This window comes from Ambystoma mexicanum, chromosome 2q, assembly GCF_040938575.1.
Source record: "Ambystoma mexicanum isolate Mex_15411 chromosome 2q, UKY_AmexF1_1, whole genome shotgun sequence".
Lineage (NCBI taxonomy): Eukaryota > Metazoa > Chordata > Amphibia > Caudata > Ambystomatidae > Ambystoma > Ambystoma mexicanum.
Window position 1 is genome coordinate 366,076,824 of NC_090924.1, and position 22,342 is coordinate 366,099,165.

General features: G+C 48.5%; 1 protein-coding gene across 2 annotated transcripts in view; it reads left to right on the forward strand.

Moving 5' to 3' along the window:
* SCNN1B (sodium channel epithelial 1 subunit beta) overlaps positions 1-22,342 on the forward strand; it is a 449,291-nt gene that overhangs the window by 421,022 nt on the left and 5,927 nt on the right. For both annotated transcript variants that reach the window (XM_069647395.1, XM_069647396.1), the window contains exon 12: positions 17,215-17,290. In XM_069647395.1, the coding sequence (XP_069503496.1) occupies positions 17,215-17,290 (76 nt within the window). The remainder of the gene's footprint in view (positions 1-17,214; positions 17,291-22,342) is intronic.

Below are 22,342 nucleotides of genomic sequence, written 5' to 3' on the forward strand. Positions count from 1 at the left end.
GCCAAGCCCTGAGAGACAGCAAGAGACATTAGACACAGGGTACAGACCCCAAGATAAGGCCTGGAAAAGTGCAGAAACCGGTGCAGAGGCCAGGTACAGGGAGGATGGAGGAGTGGCCGACCCATGAACTGCCAAAAGGGGACCCAGATCCCAAAATAGCCAGTGGTGCTGACAGGGTAATCCCCTCCCTACGGGCGCTCGAACCCTGCATTTAGGAGGCATGGTCGAGGTGCGCTGGGCACGCTGAACAACCACATTGCCCTGAAGGCTACGTGAGCATTGTCCCAAATGTTGGACAAGGCACGAAAGACCAAAGGCAAGCAGATGATGATGATGATGGAAGCATACGCCCGTAAAGGAGACAACAAGGTGTCCACACCATTAGCTAGCTAGCAGCAGTGGCACAGGAAACACACGTGTCAGCCTGCAAAAAGGCAACCCAAATTTGGCAGCAATAGCGGATAGACGCTATAATAGTGGATGTGGGGCTACTGCATTGGGACGTCCGCGGGTTAGCAGATCAGATGGGCACGACAGATGAGAGAGTGCAGGTGAACACTAACAACATAGCCAATATGCAAACCCAGATGACGGAGGTATTGGAGAGAGCGCGGACACTAGAACATCAAGTGGAGAGGATGCTGAGGGGAGAGCCAGAAGAAACAACATCAGAATACTGGCCTCCCAGAAGGAGAGGAAGGCAAAGATCCGACGAGCTATGTAGAAAACCTCTTGTTGCAGGAGATCAGGCCTGGCACACTGACCGAAGGATTCGCAGTCGAAAGAGCACACAGATCTCTGGGTAGAACACCACCACCTGAATCACCCCAGAGGCCTGTAATGGTGAAAGGTATAGGACCAGGAAAGAATCCGGACCTTCTCGAGAGAAGTTGGCACAATCACGCGCAACACCTCCAAACTGACATTCTACCCAGACTACACAGACCAGGTGCAAAAGCAAAGAGCAATGTTTGGCAGGACTAAAGAGAGACCAAGGAAGGCCAACCTACGATACATGTTGATATACCCGGCCAAGTTAAAATTCCTAATAACGACAGATCACACTTCTTTGAGAACACGCAGGAGGCACCCTGGTGGATGGGCGAACAAGGATTCCCACAACTGCTGGGTAGAAACAATGATAGACCCTGAGGCGTAAGTCTCGTAGTACAGCGAAGAAGATCAAGAAGCTATTTGAGAGTACAATGGACAGACACAAATGACAACACCTTATACACTGGAGGCGAGAGCCTAACGCTGGCATTATCAGGCTACAACACCAGCATCTAGGTGACCGCCTCCACGGGCGGCAATAGGAGTCCCCCATTTAGGACCTTGACACCTGTGGGAGGCATCCAGCTGCTGCACGCCACCCAAGGGAGGGCAAGGGGAGGCAGGAGAAGGGGCTGCACCAGAGCACGTGGTATGTGGCTAGGCAAGTTATTCACAGTTCATAAAAGGTTATTGTTGGCAGTTGGTTTTTGGAGTTGGGGGGGGGGGGGTGGCAGACGAATGACCTGGATAAACAGTCGACATATGGGGGTTGGTGAGGTTACTAGCGGTCTAAACTGTGACACACGCGATGTTAAAAGATGCAAAGGAAGCATGGGCAATAATGAGATACCAAAATGCAGTACTGGCAGAGCAATTATAAAGGATGGGTGAACGGGAGAGCTGGGCGGTGGGAAGGACGCAGCCTTACGAGATCGCTCGAGTGGAACAACTACATAAAGAGATTACGGGTACATGCATTCGTAAAAAGGAAGGGGATACAAATAGCGATGCTACAGGAAACCCACCTCATGGCAGAAAAGCAGGGTGTGATTGCCAGTAAGTGTGGAGGGAAACTGTATGGTTCAACATTTCCGGTATACGCTAAGAGGGTCTTTGTGTCTATGGCTCCCACAGTCACTTTCCAACTGCTGGACTTCAAGAAAGACGACGAGGGAAGGCTGGTGGTGGTGCATGATAAGCTAGAAAACAGGGAAGAATGCCTGGTAAACGCGTATGCCCCAAACCACAACGCAACAGCTTTCTTTAAGTCACTATACCTGAAAATAGTCACATACAGAGGAGCGATGTGGGTATGGGGTGGCGACTTTAATTGCACACTAAACCCCAAACCAGATCAGACGAGAAACACAAGAAGCCAGCAGCCCCGGCTAGGATGCTGGGAACTCCGCTGGAACATCTACAGTTAGTGGATGTCTGGAGAGAAAGGCACAGAGGGGAGCAGGGATACTCTCACTATTCGGCCCCACATGGCACGCACACTCGAATAGACTATATTTTTATGGCAGTATTCGACCCCATATGGCACGCACACTCGAATAGACTATATTTTTATGGCAGTATTCGGCCCCACATGGCATGCACACTCGAATAGACTATATTTTTACGGCAGTAGAGACTCTGGGAGAGTTTAGAGACAGAGTACAGGGCCTTGGTACTGTCGGACCACACCCCGCACATAGCAAATTGCCATGTGAGGGCGCCGAGAGCGCCAATACCCACCTGGAAATTAAGGGCTGAAGCCCCGCTAGAAGACAGTTTCAGGAACCACCTGAACGATAAAATAGAAGAATATTTCGTGACCAACACAGGAAGTGTAGACGAAATGGGAACACTATGGGAAGCTTTCAAAGCCGACATGACAGCAGAGGCGATGGGAAGATCCCTGGAGAGTACGGAAAGGGACATAGCACAGGAGGAAAGTATGCTAGTGGAAGGGATGGAGGAGGGGCAAAACTGATGGAATTGCAACAGAAAGGACTGAGCGAAGTACACCCAGAACATACATGCATAAGTTAGATTAGCCTGGGAGACTACTAGCCTGGCTATACAAGCGAGAGGAACCAAGGGATTTGATCCGTAGCATCATGGACAACGACAGGAGTGTGGCCAGGATGCAAAGGCAAATAAACCATATATTCTCTAGATACTATGAGGCCCTGTATACAAGAGATGAGAAAGGCAATGACATGGATATAAAGGACGCCCTGAGCCAAATATATATGCCACTGCTGGGGAGCAAACAGGTGGCAACACTGGATTCACCGCTCACACTTGAGGAAATTAGAGAAGTGATAGCCGGACTCCCACCCGCTAGGATACCGGGGCCAGGTGGCCTACCCGGAGAATTTTATAAGAAATACACAGAGGCGCTGGAGCCCAAACTCCTGGAAGTTTTAAAGAGGCATATGAGGTGGGAATGCTGCTCAGCAGCCTCCGAGTATCCATAAGTGACCATACTTAAACCAGGGAAACCACCGCAGGACTGTGCATCTTATAGGCCACTATCCATGATGAATCAGGACAGTAAAAATCTTAGCAGCAATACTGACGAACAGACTCAAGAGTGTAAAGGAACCTGATCCATGAAGACCAAACTAGGTATGTTCCAGGGCATTGCACCTCCTTGTGGAACCTCTGGAGACTGCACCACGTGATGAATGGCACAAGCCACACGGGCAGAGACATCGCATTGGCCTCCCTGGACACAGTCAAGGCTTTTGACTCGGTCAGGTCAGACTGGCTACTAGGGACCCTAGAGAAATTTGGGATGGGCAACGCCTTTATGAAATGAGTGAAGCTAATTTACACGGCACCCAGGGTGAGAGTGCAAGCAGGGAAACAGATTTCTGGGGCATGGGACGTAGGAAAAGGCACTTGGCAGGGTTGCCCGCTGTCGCCAATGCTATACATTCTGGCCTTGGAGCCGCTGGCAGCCTTCCAAAGAACACAATACGCGGAAGTCAGAATAGAGAAAGCTGGGGTGGCACACAGTGTTCCTCTACGCAGACAACATGCTACTGTATGTCAGCCAACATGAGGATAACCTACTGCACTTACTATACATAGACCAGTTTGCCAGGCTTTCGGGTATCTGGATAAACCGGGAAACATCTAGCCTCTTCCCCCTGGGGTAACAGAGGACTTGCTAGAGACCAAACCTGGGGCTGAGATGGACAGAGAAAACCTTTAGATACCTGGGGATGGACGTGTGGCACGACCCAGCCTGCGCACACACAAACAATATACAGAGAGCCTTTGAGGGGGTGGAAAGATCCATGAGGTTCCGGGTGAAACGGGCAGAGCAGCATTGTTGAAAATGGTGGCACTCCTGCGCCTCCTGTACCACTTCATTAACATGCTTTACCCCATACCCAGGGGATTCTTCAGGCGGCTAGAAGGGTTGACACATAGATTTCTATGGGGAAAGGGGAGAAATAGAATAGCCCTAAGCACGCTACAAAGGGACTACGCAATGGCAGGATGAGAGTGCCCAACTTTGAGCTGTACTATCTGGCCAGGCAACTGCAGTTTGTAACAAATTGGCTCGGAGATGAGGTGACCCTAGACACCAAACTACTGCAGCAAATGCTGAAGCACCACTACGTAACGGAAGTACAATGGGTGAGGGATTTGGAGTTACCTAGACCCTCCGGGTTACTGAAATTAGGCTGGGACCTGTGGGAAAGAGCTTGAAGATCCTGGGCACCCCAGACATGTACTCCGGAAGCATTCCCATAGCAGCGATCATAGAAACACAACATGGTATAGTGAAACAGATCAGGAAGCACAGGGAGACAAAAGGGATAGCGACAGTGGGTGACCTCATTGAAGACGGCAAGATGGTGGAATTCCTTACCCTGGATAGAGATCATGGGATACACAAGGGACCATTCCTAATGTACTTGGAGATAGCGGGCAGGATAGACAAGAGATGGCAAGGCATGGGAAAGAAGCCAACGCAATTCTGGACTCCCTATATGACGTATCGGAGGGAGGGACACCTGGTCTCCAGGATTTATGACCTACTACTGGAAAGGATGGGGGACGGAGATCTGGAAGTGTGCAGGCAGTGGGAACGGGACGTGGTGAAGGCCCTCACAGACACTGAATGGCAAAGAGTGCTACTATATTTCAGGAAAGTCTCCAGAAAAGCCAGATTTAAACTCACCCAGACATACATGACACACAGAGCGTACCTAACACCACATAGAATGTCAAGCATATATAGAGATCAGGTCTGCCCCAGATGCACCCAGTGGAACGCGGACATGATGCACATGTTCTGGATATGTCCGGTAATAGTCAGATTCTGGCAGAACGTAACTGAAAGGGCAAAAGGAGGAGGGATCCTGATGCAAGCATGGCCCCCTGAATTTTGTCTGCTGGGAATGTTCGTGAGGGGAGGGAGGCGGGCTGCATTCTGACCAAGCGCAGGATACCAATGTCCTGGAAATCGGCTAAGGGACCCAGGATAGAGGCTTGGTGGGCAGACCTGAAATGTTGGTCATTGGCAGAGACGGTAGTGTGGCACATTGCTGCAAAAGTGGATGCACGAGGGGAGTGAAGGTGTGGAAGCATGGAACGAACTGACACAGAGAATGTTTAATGCAGAGAACATAGAAAGCCTTGATACGAGAAATGGAGAAGGTACCTAGCAATTGTAAATAGGCCCAGGGTCAGGGGGAGTTGGTTAGATAGAAATGTGGGTTAAAGTTCATATCCAAGCTTTGCGAATGGACTATTCTGTCATCCTGGACATTTCAACTTGCCTCACTTTATAGTACTGTTAGATTCAGTGGAAATGGTTTACCGTGTCACATTCTGGTGGAATTATTTACCTCTTTGCTATTCTTTCTGCCTACTTTGGCGGACCAAAAGTAGGACTCTGACGCTGGGACATCATATTTGTAGATTTTCATTATCTTGTTTTATAAGTAGTCTGATCTCTTGGCCAGTTTCAAAGAAAATAACAAACTAAAATAATGAAATTTGACTCAGTGCTAAGTTCCTTGTTCTAAAACTCAGATGTTCAAGGAAAGGGTATTCTTTCCAGGATTAATCCAAATCATGAAGTCCACAGCCCAAAACTTTGGGCCTACCACATTTATAGCAAAACTAGCGCACAACATTTAAAGGGTTTAACAACTAAAAAGATACTTGACTGCTGCTTCTGTTCCAGGTTTTCTCCCCTCTATATAAAGTTCTTCAGGTGCCACTGCAATGGCTAAATGTTAAAGGTTAAAGACATTTCCATCTTCATCTTAGAATTTAGTTTATAGTGTGAGGGTCAGAATAGAACTTTGGACATGGGACAGTTTTTGTTTTGGACATTCTGACAGACCGGTCCTTAGTTTCTGGTTCAGGTAGGGAAATTCGTCTTGGAGCAGGCTCAGAGAGGCATTTTTCCAACCCCTTTTGTTTTCAATAAAAGTCTTTAACCACAATCATGGCAAACTTGTGTCAGAGTTTCATTCTGACTCCTCATACAGCTTAAATACAATATGATTCATCAGGCCATTATGGCATTGCAGAGATAAAATAATACGGTGGTAGGGCATATAGTGCAACTGAAAAGTGTCAAGATATCCCACTGGTCTATAAATAATGTTTGGGGAAAACACAAAGTTCACAATGTCTCTTGGGGGGTGGGGAGATTCGGGGCAGGTACCAGAGGCCCACCAAGGAAGTGGAAATGGTGCTCAAAAGAAAGTCTACACACAGTCTCAGCAGTTTCACAATGTCCAGGGCTTGCCTTTCTCAGAGAGACCTTGATGTTTTAGGTGCGCTGGTCTGACGGCCATCTTCCATTTCCTTCTTGTCTTCCTTTTGTCCTTGTTCTTACAGGTTCACTATTTCTTACTATCATTTGAGATTCCCCAAATCTGCTCCCCAAGCAGCCCCCACCCAAGAGGGGGTCCTCCTCTTCCAATAACCAAAGGAGAAGAGCCTTGTAACTTCCAGGTTTCTGGGATGTGGACCAGGGGAGCTAGGCAGAAGGGAATGGTAGCCAATTACTCTCCCTAAGCTTGACCAGTGGAACCCCTGGCCCCCTTTTCATCCAGGCTCCTGCTTTCTCACCCCTCCCTGGAATCTTCAATTAGCTCAGATTCCCATGCTTCTATTCCCACATTCAGTGCATCTATCACTACTATTACATCTGCCACCAACTTTGTCTCTCATCCCCAATGCTCTTTCCTTGTGTTCCCCACGCGTTCACACCCCGGTTTGGATACTCCTCCTCTCACTCTCCATTATCGTTATCAACCTATTCACCCCTTTGGACCCTTCTTTCACTAGTTTGCATATGACCACCTTCACCCCTCCAAGAAGACCTGTCGGCACTGGTTTACTGATTCAACTTCCATCTTGTTTGCTCTTTTGAGTCCCTCTGTCACCACTCTCCTGACAACTTTTTTCACCCTTTGGGCCCCTGTATTTCCCCTCCAGGATCACCTTCAACCCTTTGGGGGTTCCATGTGTTAAAATCGCGGCAAAAAGGCTGTGGTTTTGCCGCCGCAATCCATGTAAAGGATGCGGGGGACACCCCCGCAACCCCTGCTACCCTTAAATGGTATAATGGGGTACACCTTACAGGGTCAAACCACAGCATTTTTGCTGCAATCTTTTGTAAAGGTGACATTTTTGCCGCAATTTTATTACTGCATACCCCTTTGGGCACAACTGTCTCCTCTTGCCAGAACGTTCCTTGTATCACTTCTTCACCCATTCAGGCAGAACTTTCCTCACCCTCCAGAGCTCTCCCACTATCACTTTCACCTCTGTGGACACAACATTCCCCCATGGCTCCTTCTCTATCTTTGACCAACACCCCTTTACTCATAACTAGCAGCTCCAGTGCTCACTTACTGCTATTTGGCCTCTATATTTGTGGACCCCCGCCCCAACTTTTTACTTTTGTTTCAGCCTCCTGTCCTGCCTTTCTGCCCGTGAAGCACAGCCTTCAGCTGGACTCCACTGGGCTTTCGCTCATCGTTATGGGGAAACTGACTTGTTCTTCAGGCAGTCGGTATGTAGAAACTCTTATGGCTTTGTTGCCACTTTTGGCAACTGTATTTCAGTGCGCATAGAACATTACTGTATCGTGCAGTGGGGTCCTTGCGTTTTCGGGCCCTACACATCGCTTAAGGAGTTATTGATAACTGGACACTGTGCCTAAGAGTAGACTGGTGGCAGCAGAAGCTTTTTCATGTGTTTTTACATTTCTTTTTACCGAGCCATCCCGCGCTCACCCCATTTGGCTCCTGACTGTGGCTAGTGCCCGTCATGGCCGTGCCACGTGGTCTTTTGTTTTCTCCTTTGGCCATTTTGTCCTTTAGTCTTCCATCTGGTCTTAGTGACCCAGGGTGTCCTTATTTGGGCATGCATTCACCCGCGAAAGCCGGCTCTTTTCACGGGCTAATGCATGTCACGTGTGTTGATACACAGGATGTGGGCTGGGACTGTCTGGTCCCAATCCACACTACTGGTGCCAGGATGTCTGGTGTGCGTGAGAGCATGAGAATCACAGTAGTCCCTGACTGGACCACTACTAGCGTGCATGAGTGGGGCAGATCTCATTGGCCAGCTGGGTGTGAGCACTCACTGGGATATGAGGAGGGGGCCTGAGTGCAGACTTGCAGATCACGCATAAATCCAAATGACCTATACACAGAGCCAAGCATCCAGAGAAGTGAAGCAGATCCATGGACTATCTGGAACCGCACAGAGAAGGTTCGACACCCTGAGCCTGCTGTTGTCCCAGTAGAGCCCTGCTTTGCGCTCGAACTCTGAAAAACTGCCACGGTGTTTCAACCCCCTGGAGTGGTGGGACCAATCACTCTCAACGCCTGTGTTATAGTGACGGTCGCTGCTGGTGACTTTCCTGCCTTTCGAGGGGATTGGGTCCTCCGATTCCATATCTGACAGTAATCACCACAGCTGTGCTGCTTCGGAAAATCTTTCTGCGTCCTGCATCAATGACATCGATACGCTGTCCTCGAGGGCCTCCGTCCAGCCGACGTCACCAGATGTTATAAGTAGGACGCACAACGCCCGTAGCCTCAGTTCCGTTTTTTCCGCGAACGTGTTCGCTTCAGAGATCTCGGCGCGCCTCGATTCTACTGAATACTGATATTTTGGTTCTTCTAACCTGTTTCTTCATTGCTATCGTATTCGGCTTCTTCCACCCCGCGGTCCGGGTTTAAGAAGTGTCGGGTGTGCAGGTCCAAGATGTCGTTGATGTATACGCACGACGCTTGCCTCTGGTGCCTCGGGGAGGACCATGATACGGACGACTGTGTCGACTGCCAATCGCTCACATCGAAGGCCTTGCGGGAGCGTAAGAAGAAGCTGTCGGTTGGTAAGGTGGCCAAGCCCCGGAAGTTGCGTTCCACTGATCTTTCGACAGACGATTCGAGGGGCGCCTCTCCGCATCGTCGTGAGTCTGGCGGTTCTCGGTCTGGGATTCGGTCCCGCCATTCCTCTGCCTCTTTGAGGCATTCCAGGAAGTGCCATCACAGGTCGCCTTCCCTGTCCTCTTCCGAGGGCTCCGCCCGTCGGCGGGTTGCTTGTCCCAACAAGCATTCCACTCCTGAGGAATGGGCTTCCTTCTGAAAGGAGATATTGGTGATTTTTCAATCGCAGGGGTCCAGTCCGTCCGCACCGTCTGAGGACGCCGGTCGTGGCCATGCTAGAGACACCGCTCGTACGCCTTCGGGCTCGAGCAGTCGTCGTGACCACCGGGCGCCTTCGAGGTCCCGGTCGGACAAGGATGGTCGGTCTAGACATGCCCGTTCCAGGTCCCGGTCCTCGAAACCCTCGAGACCGCGAGAACCTGTGGAGTCTTCGAGGAAGACATCGACGCTGGCGGCGCTGAGGTCGTCGACGGACTCTCTCGAGGCCCCACCTCCGAGGAAGTTGTCGACGCCATCGGCACCCAGGCTGTCGAGACACGCTCGGGGCTCCGCCCTCGAGGCCTGTGTCGATGCCGTTGGCGCCGCACCCAACGTCGATGCCGATTCCATCGATGCCTTTCGAGGCAGCTTTGTCGGGGATGCCTCGTGGTACGGGGGAACCCCCCCAGAAAGGCTCTGGCTAAGGCAAAACATGTCTTTGTGCCTTTTTCAGTTCCCTCTTTCCAGCCTCTGGATTATATTTCTGAGGTGGATGAGGGGTCTGAGGAAGGTGAGGTTCCTGCAGGGGTTCCTGATGACATTGTTTCTGGTCATAGTCAACTTGAGGACCTGCGTCAGTCGCTGCACGATGCCAGTGGTCTGGACACCTCTCCGGAGGTGGAGTTTGGTAGGCCAGAGCCTGGCACGCATGCCAAATCCTCATACCGGTGCCTCATGTCGAGGGTCACGGACTACCTGGGGTGGTCTGCCCCCCCTGGGGATTTTCATCAGGATGACTGATATCCTGGACCAAGGTCCTCCAACTGATCTGGTGCTTATGATTCCATATGGCCTTGCAGAGAAGGGTGGCTGCGGCTTGGACTGCTCCAGAGAGTCTCCCGGCAGTGAGCAAGTCCTTGCCGAGGAAATATCGCCCAGCCAGTGGCGACCTCTGCTACTTGACTACGCACCCTACTCCGGAGAGTTTAGTGGTGCAGTCGGCTACGGCCCCGGCAAAGCGGGTGTCGTACCCTACCATACCTCCTGATAGGGACGACGAACGTTTTGACGGCTGGGCGAAGAAAGTATTTTCTTCTTGGGGTATGGCGCATCAGGCTGCCAACTCTGTTTGTGCCTTGTCTCGTTTCACGCACACTCTATGGAACAGTATTTGCCTAGCGGCTGATCATATTCCTGAAGGGGAGGAACGGGATGGTTTCCTTGCTATCGTGCAGGATGGCAAGGATGCAATGTGTGAATCCGTTCAGTCGGGTCTGGACATGGTTGATTGCGCCAGCCGGTCCATGGCGGCGAGCACCGTAATACGCAGGTTTGTGTGGTTGCAGAAGTCGGGTTTTGCTCCTGATGTGCAAGCCAGGCTCCTCAACATGCCCTTTGATGGTGACCATCCTTTTGGCAGCAAGGCTGACGAGAGTCTTGAGAGGTTGCAGACCTCCAAAGCTGCAGCAAAGTCGTTTGGCGCTGCAGTTCGCCAACCTCCGCCTTTTCGTCCTAGGGGACAGCAATGGAGGGGAGGTTCCTTTCGATATTTCTTGTCCTTTAGTAAATCGAGAGGAGCTGCAAGTCAAAGGGGCAACCTAGGAGTGCCAGAGGTGGAAAACAAGGTACTCGAGGTGCCAAGGCCGCGTGAGCAGTTGCCTCTTTGCCATCAGGCACTGCCGCAGCCGCTTCATGCTCAGTCATGAGGCCCATGCTTCTCCGGCTGGGGGAAGGTTGGCGCAGCATCTTGTAGTATGGCGTGCCATTACTTCAGATGTGTGGGTTCTGGAGATCCTAGCCCACGGCTACTGTCTTCCTTTCCGGCAGAGGCCTCACGACAATCCACCAGGGAATCTCTCTTTGAAGAGTCTGGATCCGCTCCTTGCGCAGGAAATTCAATCCCTGCTGGAGAAAGGCGCCATAGAACTAGTACCTGTAGCGGAGAGGAACAAGGGATGGTATTCCCCTTAATTTTTGATTTCGAAGAAAGACAGAGGATTGAGACCCATCATGGACTTGCACGGTTTGAACAAGCTCCTCAGGAAAGACAAGTTCAAGATGGTTACTCTTTCTAAAGTCCTCCAGGCCCTTAAAACTCAGGACTGGTTGGTGTCTCTCGACCTCAAGGACGGTTATTTTCATGTGCTGATCCATCCCAAGCACAATAAGTACCTGAGGTTCGCGGTTGGCGACTCGCACTTTCAGTTTCGGGTCCTGCTGTTCGGATTGACCTCCGCCCGAGGGTTTCACTAAGCTCACAGTGGTGGTAGCAGCATATCTCAGGAAAGGGGGGATTCACGTCTACCCCTACCTGGACGATTGGTTAATCAGAGCGCGCTCTCCCGAGCAAGTCCTGATCATCTGTCCGTCACCTGCCACTCCCTTCACAAGCTGGGCTTCTCACTCAACTTAAAGAAGTCTCACTTGACGCCAACTCAGCGGCTCCAGTACATCGGAGCAGTGCTCGACATGTCCCTGGGGCAGTGTTTTCCTCCCCAGGTGAGGGCTCACCACATTCAGCAGATGGTGCACAAGTTTCAACATGCCCAGAGTCTCCCAGCGTTCGAGTTCTTGAGGTTGCTCGGCCTCATGGCATCCTGCATTCTTCTGGTGCCAGAGGCCAGGTTGCAGATGAGATCTTTGCAATGGGCTCTCAAGCTCCAGTGGTCACAGTCCTCCGGCAGGATGTCGGACCCCGTTCAGGTGCCGCCCTCAGTCGCCCAGGACCTTCTGTGGTGGGCCGTCAAAGGCAATCTGATGAGGGGGGCTCTGTTTTGGCTGCCCTGGCCAGAGGTGACAATCGTGACGGACGCGTCCCTCGCGGGATGGGGAGCTCATGGCAAAGAGCTGACAGTCAGCGGTCGTTGGTCTCCGTCGGAGTCCAGACTCCATATCAATCTGTTGGAGCTGAGGGCCGTCAGGCTGGCCCTGAAGGCTTTTCTGCCGATTGTGCGAGGAAACAATGTTCTGATTCTGACGGACAACTCAGTGGCTATGCACTACCTCAACAAAAAGGAGGGGCAGGGTCACTTCCTCTGTGCAGGGAGGCGATGCAGCTCTGGTTCTGGGCCATCCAGCAGGAAATTTCGATCTCGGCAGTTCATCTGGCCGGAGACAAACGAGACGGCAGACGCTCTGAGCAGGCAGAGCGCGAGCTCTCACGAATAGGAGTTGGCTCAGGAGATTCTCCTGGAGATTTTTGCCCTTTGGGGGACCCCTCAAGTGGATCTCTTCGCCTCCAGTGTCAACCGGAAGTGCGAGAGGTTCTGCTCGCGGGAAATTCCTCCAAGAGGAGCCTTGGGAGACGCGTTTGTGGTGGAGTGTCCTTCCCACTGCTGTACGCGTTTCCTCCAGTCCCCGTCATCCCATAAGTGCTGCAGAGGTTACGGAGGTTCGGTTCCCGAATGATCCTCATTGCTCCGGCATGGGCCTGGAGGACGTGGTACCCGGACCTTCTCGACTTGTCCATCTGCCCTCCACGTCGTCTTCCCTACCGAGACGATCTGCTCTCACGGGAGGGGGGTCAGGTTCTCCATCCAGAGGTCAGATCCCTCAACCTTCACGCTTAGCTTCTGAAAGGTTGAGGTATAAGGATTGGGACATCCCTGAAGACGTGATGGAGGTGTTGCTTTTGTAATTCAACATTGGGTACTCCCAGTTTTTTGTTATCGGGGGGACGACACTATCAATGGGAGACTAATACACTGAAAGCAAAAGATAATAGGTCGACAGATTGGTACATGGAACACAAGAGGATTTGTGTATCTGTGTAATAATAAAATAGAAGATTTGGAGCCTTTCCACATCATTTGTATGCAGGAATTGTAGCTTCTGCAGGAACCAGCAGTGGAAGGATATGAAATTGCTTGGAATCCAGCTATAAGACAACCTAAAGGAAGGCCAATGGCTGGAATACTAACTCTTGTAAAAAAGAACCATGGTCTAAGAATAAAAAAGTGTGTAAATGTTACTCCATATATCCAATATGTGAATATTGTGATAAAGAGGACTGAGACAATGAAAGAATCAATCCACATAATAAATTTATATTGGCAACATGAAGCTACAAATGAATGGGACTATCTGGATACGATAGGAGACTTGATAAATTCCATATTATCAGAAGATGAGAATGCAAAACTTGTGTTATGTGGAGATCTCAATATGGAATGTTTGAAGACTCCTAAATCGCAAAGACATACTGAAATGAGAGATGGGAATCAGAGAAGTCCTTGACTTGCTAATAGGAACTTTTTTACTTCTCTGATTCCTATCTCTCATTTCAGTAATTTGTGAAAGGGTAGCTGGTGGGTATTAAGTAACCCGCAGTTACCCTACAACAACGTAGGTTAATTAGAGTGGGTAATACATAAAACACAGAACTAGATTATCCGCTCTGGTTAAAAAACCTTTGAGGCATACATTTATAGTTGGGAGGCTCTAATATATTTGGTTCTTCCTCGAGATTAAATGCATCCATGTTTGCAGTAATATACACTGTTTTTCCCGTTTCCTTTCCCCATGTAATTTGGCATCTTGAAAGGTCTGGTGTGTCCACACCAGTTAGATTGTAAGAGAGTAGCACAGTTTGTTTTTATAGATTTAGGGGTTAGAAAGCCTTTTTAGGCATATGTTGTCTTAACAATGAAAAGAAATATTTTTGATAATCATATGTGGTATGAGTAATCTTAAAATTGCATGAGATTACCTTGGATCTAACCTTGTGCGACTCAGGGTCTTAGGGTGTTGCTTTTGGCCAGACGGCCGGCAACAAAGTCCCTGTACCGTTGCCATTGGAGAAAGTTCTGCGACTGGTGCAGGGTTAAGAATGTGGATCCTTTTTCATGTGACATTCCTGTGGGTCTGTCTTTTTTGCTTTCTTTAGCCCACAGGGGCTTGCAAGTGGGTACCATTAAAGGTTACCTGGTGGCGCTGTCCATATTTAAGCGCTCGTCTGAGGAGTGTTCTTATTTTTAAATTCCTTTAATTTCTCAGTTTCTGAAAGGGCTCACTAATATGTTCCCTCCGTCACCTTTCCAGGTGCCCGGGTGGGATTTGAACCTTGTTCTCAAGTTTCTAACGGGTGCTCCATTTGAGCCTTTACATTCTTGTCCTTTGAGACTGTTAACCCTGAAAACTGTGTTTTTAGTTGCGGATACTTCCGCTCGCAGAGTGAGGGAGTTACAGGCACTGTCTGTTAAGCCACCCTTCACTGTGTTTCATAAGGACAGGGTTGTCCTTAGAGTTCGTCCTTCTTTTCTTCCGAAAGTTGTGTCGGATTTTCATTTGAGCCAGAAGGTCATTCTTCCGGCATTTTATCCTCCTCCACATCCTGGTAAAGACGAGGAGAGGCTCCATAGGTTAGATCCTTGGAGAGCTTTAGTTTCTACATTTCACGCATGTCCCCGGTCAGAGTGGACGATCAGCTCTTTATTGGTTACGCTGGAAGGCGTATGGGACAAGCTGTGACTAAGCAGACTTTGTCTAGATGGATTATCTTGGCAATTTCGGAATGTTACCGCATGGCGGGTAAGGACCCTCCAGTTGGCTTACGGGCCGATTCGACTAGGGGTATGGCTGCCTCTACTGCTCTGCAGAAGGGTGTTCCTATTTGTAACATCTGTGAAGCAGCCACTTGGGCTTCAGTCCATACTTTTGTACGTCACTACTCCCTAGATTCTATCCATGGGTGGATCTGGCCTTTGGCAAGGCGGTCCTTTACTCTGCAATTTGATTGGGCATTCTAAATTTGTATATTCTAAATTCTTTTCCCACCTCCTTACGTTGGTACTGCTTTGGGAGTCTGTCATAGATATGGAATACGTCGGAGGACCCAATCCCCTCGATTAACAAATTACTCTCTTACCAGGTAACGTTCATTCGATGGGATGGTCCGCCGACATATTCCATATCGCTCCCTCCCTGCCTTCCCCGCCACAGAATTTCTTATGCGATTGCAGCTTACGTTTCCGCAAGACTTTCTGTGGTCATACTGGCAGTAGATTGGTGCCACACGTTCTGGGAAAAAAACTACAACTGAGGCTACGGGCGTCGTGCGTCCTACTTATAACATCAGGTGACGTCGGCTCAACGGAGGCCCTCGAGGACAGCATATCGACGTCATCTACGCAGGACGCAGATGCTGAAAGATTTTCCGAAGCAGCACAGCTGTAGTGATTACTGTCATAGATATGGAATACGTCGTCGGACCATCCCATCAAAAGAACGTTACCAGGTAAGAGAGTAACTTGTTCTTCTTCAAGTTCCCTGAGACCAGCTGCATCAGTGCTTTATTTGTCCTGCATTCAAGACAATAGATCCAGCTCTCGTTGTAAAACAGACCAGCATCCGCACCCGCAGTGCCTGTGCACTTTGATGCTTAACCAAGGAGGGGATTTCGTAGTCCAGGTGACCTTCAAACATGCCAAGTTTGACCCCACAGTGAGCTTAGGGCGGTGAGTAATCATACCACTTACCGGCGGCCCCTATTTCATCCAACCCGTTTTTATGCACAAAGGATCCCGTGTTCCTTGCCTTGGCTTGACTGGCCTCTGCGCACTAAAGCCATCCGAAATAAGGGGACAGCTTTGTTCTCCACAGCAGATCCTCCTCTGACTCTCAGAACCACATTTTCCACACTCCAGTGTCCTCTTCTAATGTTTCCTCCCCCTTGAAATGTGTACTTTGTTGCTTTACACATTGCCGAGCGCTTTTACACACGAACATAACATTTATTTTATTTATTTATTGTTTGCTTGTTAGGCGCTTATACAATGTGAATTTACTGTTTCAAAGCGCCCACAGGGCAGCGAGGGAGGGAGGGAGGGAAATACATTACAGTACAATGTTTAAGAGCAGGGGGGAAAAGAGGGAGGGGGACGAACCTACTAAGCCTTGTGAGTATTCAGAACGTGCCACCACTTGGCTCCTTGGGTTTAGCACGTGATTACAAGTGAGGGTATGGTGGTGTTCCCCTTTTTTTGGTGTCCATGGGGCTCATTACAATTATGCCGGTCTGGAAACAACGGTGCCGGTAAGCTTACCTTCACCATTGTTTCCGGACCGGCATACTACAGGACTGCCTGGCAGAGCCCCTGTGCCCAACAGGTCTGACCCTGCCGGGCACAGCAGCCACGGTAGGCAGACAGTCAAGGAAGCACCGTTAGGAATAGTGCCGTTGCTTCTGTGGTCCCCACTCCCATCTATGGGAAGGGGACTTACAATTTACCGGCGCCTGACTTTCCGGGCCGCTGGCGTCGTAATCTCCCAGTAGCACTGGAAAGTTAGACGCCAGTAAATATTTACGGGTCTGGCGGCAACCCGCCAGTAGCCACCATAGGACTCCATGGGGTTTTGGGCACAACTATTGCAGGCAGTAATTCAGACGCTGTAATTCTGCCATTTTTGGCTTCAAATTAGAAGATTTACCTCCGACATGCGGCAGGAGGTAAATCCTCCACCGAATCCCGAGTTTGGTGTTGAAGTGGAGTGATAAAAACAGTAATTCTGTTCTTTCCCAAAAAAGTACATGAATTGTGCAAGTATCACATTGTAAACAGTGGGCCATATTCATTAAGAATTCAATGTATGGGTGTAAAGTTCAATAGGCACAAATTGTGCCTGGGACAACCAGCAAATTATGCACACATGAAGGTTATTCTCAAAGAATCGTGCACACAGCCCATGCATTTGGCACCTAAAACACTTTTCACACACACAAGTAACTGAATCATGCAAAATGATTTGCAAAGTTTTCTGTTGCAGTACTGCTCAGGACCCAATGATTGTATTGCTTTTCTTTTCACAGGAATGGAATTCTGAGAATGAACGCGTATTTTCAAGAATTTAACTTCCGGACTGTCTCGGAATCGGAAGCCACAAATGTAAGTGTGAGATCTGGGATCTACCATCTGTGGATTAGGGAAACATAAATAGAAAATACGATCTTTTTACAGATGTACAGCCTAGGCCAAAGTTTGATTTTTAGAGCAATGAATTCTGGTTCCCTCTTGTCTATAATGTACGAAGGGGATCATAGTTACTATGCAAAGCTCAATCAATGACATTCACCAGCTGGTTACCAAGGCCGGTACACCTCTTCCATGCCATGCAATGCTCCTAACATCACACACAACGTCACAGGTTTAATCATCGCAACATAATCAATGACATCACTTTTCGTTAGGGAGATTTTTCACAGCCTTATGGTGAGGGCTATGAAACCATCTATCCCAAGGGTAAGACAAGGTTCCAACCAAAAGATAGATTGCATTCTCTTTGCATAGCCATAGCAGAGAAGATATGCTGCACCCAAGGGAGGAGAAGACTGGTGGACAGGTACAGTTATTCCCAACAGATGCTCCAAATGATAGCACTCGGGAGGACGTCTGAAAAATATGCACTTTATTAAATGCTTCCACAAAAAGTCACTAAGTTCAAAAAAGTGCTGAGTTTAGAACAAAACACACAGTAAATGTAGTGTAGATAGAAATAGTAAAGGACCCTGGAACAGACCATTCCTGCTCCTCTGGGCCATACCGGACCTATACCTAACGTAAATACATGGCATTGCAATGTGAAGGGGTGGCGAGAACGAGGAATCCCTAGACATCAATGGAAGACATTACAGGGCTCACGCAGCCACTACATGGACAGTCTTCGTATTCATCACAACCTGTAGTAAAATGAGTAACGCCCCGGTAAACCATACACTTAGAGGGAGTTAACCGGTTAAACAATTTAAACAGTGCCCAAAGAGACACTAAAAGTTAAGATATGCATTAACAGATTATATCAGACCTAAATAGTCTCAATTCACTCCTAGAAATAGCTGGGGAAAAATAACCAAGGTTACATATGTTGTCTCACTATATCTTTATGGACAGAAGTGCTAAGCAGTGATTTATTTTAGTATATTTTCCAATAATTCACAAGTTCTTCAAATCCTATCTTAGTGAGAAACTCCATGGCGGGCCCAAGAAAAATGTCTGAAGTGAGGTAATGAACTTGTTCAGTCACTTTACAGGAGTTCCAAAATGTGTAGAGTTTTCCCCACAGGGTTCAATGGGGACAACGTCTCTAGGCAAACTACGGTTACAGGATAAAGCTAGGTATGTGCCAGTTCTACTACAAAGGTGGAGCTAAAGAAGCAAACAACCCCAGGGAACATCAGTAGAGATCATCTTGAAGAGTTCCAGTTCTACGTTGGAGACCCAGCCTGCTGCATAAGGATGCATGACAAGCAGCATTTAAGCCAATGGAAGTAAACATTGATTTGTGCTATAGAGACGCTTGCAAAACCCCACTACTCCTAGATCTAGTGGACTCCAGAAGATGACCCCAAAGAATATATCAGTACCCTTTGGCAGGAACCTATTACACCAGTCAGTGATGATGCAACCAAATAATGGTGGTACAAGAATGCAGGACACAGGGGGTGAACCCCGACGAGCGCAACGACCCAGACTAAGGAAAAGAATAAAAATCTGTGTTCACAGAATAGTGACCCACTAGCTGCAGTCAAAAGCAGTGACGGAGAAGTCACCAGAAGACAGAGGAACCGGACGAAGGGAATCCGGGCAGCTTGAGGGTCAAGATGGGGCAACCAGCCACCAAATAATGGTCCCATGACAGGGAAAGCAAATGGAGGCAACCCAAGAGAGAACGAAAGTGTAGTGGTGTCAATCCAGCACTCCCATAGGCCAGGAAGACACTCTTCCTTAAGGCTCCTGGTCCAGGAGGATTTTGCAGGGAGGTGGCACAGAAACTACCCAGAAATGGCCACAGCCTTGGAAAGCCAGTCCACCCAGCTACGAGGACTGGGTGGGGGGATGAGAATGAGGAGAAGCCCAGAGACGGATTCAACCAGCCAAAGAAGAAATCGGGAGCAAAGACAAAGGGTCCACCCAGTATGGCCAAACCATATCCTCAGATGTAGAAGCCCAACTTTGTATTAATACTACCATGGGTGCCGGCTTTTTATTTTCATTACAGGGGCCTGATTTTCTTTTATTTAGCATTTATCAAATCCTTAACCCTAATGCTGCAAAAATTGCAATTTGCACCAATACCTTGCAAACACCTTAAAACCATTGGTTAAAACATGGGATTCTGTTGTAAGGTGTCTAAACGAGTATCGCAAAATGCTTTGCATTTCTTCAAGAGACAAGTACAAAAAAAGCATTGTGAATATAAAACCGTTTATTAAAGTTGCCACAGCCTTTCGGGGAAAATTTACCCGGTTGGGGAAGGAAGGAGAAACAACAACAAGTAGCCACTAGACGCCCTCTCCGGTGGCTCCTCAGAGATAGTATCGATCTCTACAGAAGTCCCGGAGACATTATTGAAACTGGGATCATGGAACACCAGAGGCTTCAACCATCTAACAGTCTCCTCAGATGTCAACTTGGGGAGCTTCGACGTTTTATGTTTGCAGGAAACGTGGCTAATGGAGCCACCAACGCTGGACGGTTTTCAAATGGCACACTCACCCGCCCTTAGAGAGGAGAGAGGCAGGCCTAGATCTGGCCTCATTACGGCCCTAAGAGCGGGTTCTGGACTATCATTGTCCAAAACACCCGTGGCATCAGAATTTTTGTTGGCAACGCTTCTGGAGTGGGAAAGGCCGAAAGGCCCTGCAGACCGCAATCATAAATCAGAAATCCTTTTGATTAACGTATATTGGAACCCAAAGCGAGTGAACAATGACACTTTTCTCGCACAAATTGAGAGCCTAATAGATGACTTCCTAATAACATCTACCTCGAGCGATGTGATCATTGCCGGAGATTTGAATACGGACCTAACTCTCGACTCCAAAGAGCCCCAAGACAGAAAAAGCATGTGGCACAACCTCCTTGACACAAGAGAGATGCATATCCTGGGGCAAAGGGCCGATAAGAAAACTGCAGACATCCCAACCTGGGAAAGAGGAAACCAAACAGCAACAATTGATTACATCCAGGTGTCCAAGAGCTTCCTGGCGCTGTGCTCATCCCTTACAACTATAAGAACACAGCATAGCGACCACAATCTACTAACTTTCTCGTGGGAGTCAAGGAGAAGAAAGGAGGAGCACGGCGCACAGGATCTGTTAGTAAACCAAAGCAGGATAAGACTGAGACTGTCAGAAGTAGCTATTTCCAAAATAACCAACCAATATAAGGAACACAAGCTGATTAAGCAGCTAAGTCCATCAAGCAGGATCGAATATCTTCCCCTACTTACAGTCTACCACAGGAAAAAAAAAAGTGCTACAATACGGATCTAAAGCCCCACTTCACACATATAATGAACAACTAGTTACCCGAAAGGAGGTCAGAAAGCTACAACGGGAGGCAGTAAAAACAATGTCACCAAGTAAGAAGGTCGAAGCCGCTACTGCAGGAAAAGCCTACAAAGTTTGGCTGAAATCAACCAAGGCAAATAGGTACCAGGCAGACGCGGAAAACATGCTGAATTCTATTAGTGGTCAAAAGGTACACGACTTCTGGTCACTGATTAAAGGCAACTCTCAATTAGCGAACCAGGCACTACAAAACACAATTGGTGAAAAATCCTGGATATCTCACTTTGAAAACCTATATGGATTCCGGGATAAGGTTATAGAGAACTGGATACCTAGTTCTGGAGAACTGTGGGATATTCCAACGGACCTGAACACAATTAAAGGGAAAATAACTCAGCTTAACGGATCCAGAGCGGCAGGACCCGATGGCATAACCAATTTCGATATAAAGAACAAATCGGAATTCTGGGCCCCTTTCATCCAGGAAGTTTTTTCAAACTGTACTAGTCTTTCGACCATTCCATCATCCTGGAAGAAAGCGATTTTGGTCCCTATTTTCAAAAAAGGATGTAAAGACAACCCTGCACACTACCGGCCGATCGCTCTTCTAGACTCCATAGGAAAGCTCTTTGGGGCCTTAATCCTGGACAACTTTAGGAACTGGATCTCGGCGACTGGTCTGTCAGATCCCTTTCAGGCGGGGTTCGTGAAAAACGTAGGCACTTTGGCTAATGTTCTGGCAGTGAGCACACTAAAAGCCAAGGTATTCGAGGGCAGCCCCAAGATCTACATGGCATTCATCGACCTGGTCCAGGCGTTTGACCGGGTAGACAGGCAATGATTATGGGATAAATTACAGCACCATGCCTGCCCCCCAAGGATACTGGAACCCATAAAGGCCTTATACACAGAAACCACAATGTGTCCGGCTCAACAACCAAGGTCTTCTGTCCACCTGGATGAAGACAGTAAGAGGGGTAAAGCAGGGATGCCCTTTAGCTCCTGCCCTGTATAACGCATATACGGCTGACTTCAAAGAGTACGAAGCTAGAGTCCGGACATTCCCACCGACATTGGGAGCTAGCAAAATCTCACGATTGCTATACGCGGATGACATAATCCTCTTTGATGTAACTCCTATCGGCCTCCAAAGACAGATAAATAACCTTGACTCTTACCTCAAAGAGAACAACCTCCTGATGAATTTGGAAAAGACCAAAATCATGACTTTGGGAGGAAACGAAAGGAAGTCAGAGAAATTCACATGGGCGGTAAATAACATCAAAATTGAATTGGTAGACAGCTTTAAATACCTGAGAGTGACTATCAGCAAGAACCGCAAGGAAAAACTAATGCAGGAGAACATCATGACTAAGGCGAGACTTCTCGCCTCTCAATCTCGGGCAATATTGAAAAAATATGGAAAATTCACCATGGCCCCTGTGATAACCTTCTACAAGGCCAAAGTGATCCCAACACTCACATATGGAGCAGAAGCCCTACCGAATCTGCCAACATCTTTCTGGCTAAAAGTGGAAGGTTGTTACTGGAGAAAGGTTCTTAACCTTCCTGATTCGCTACCAATGGTGATAATAAGAAGGGAACTTTCCCTACAATCTTTGACCTCTATTGTCTCCCGTAATGAAGA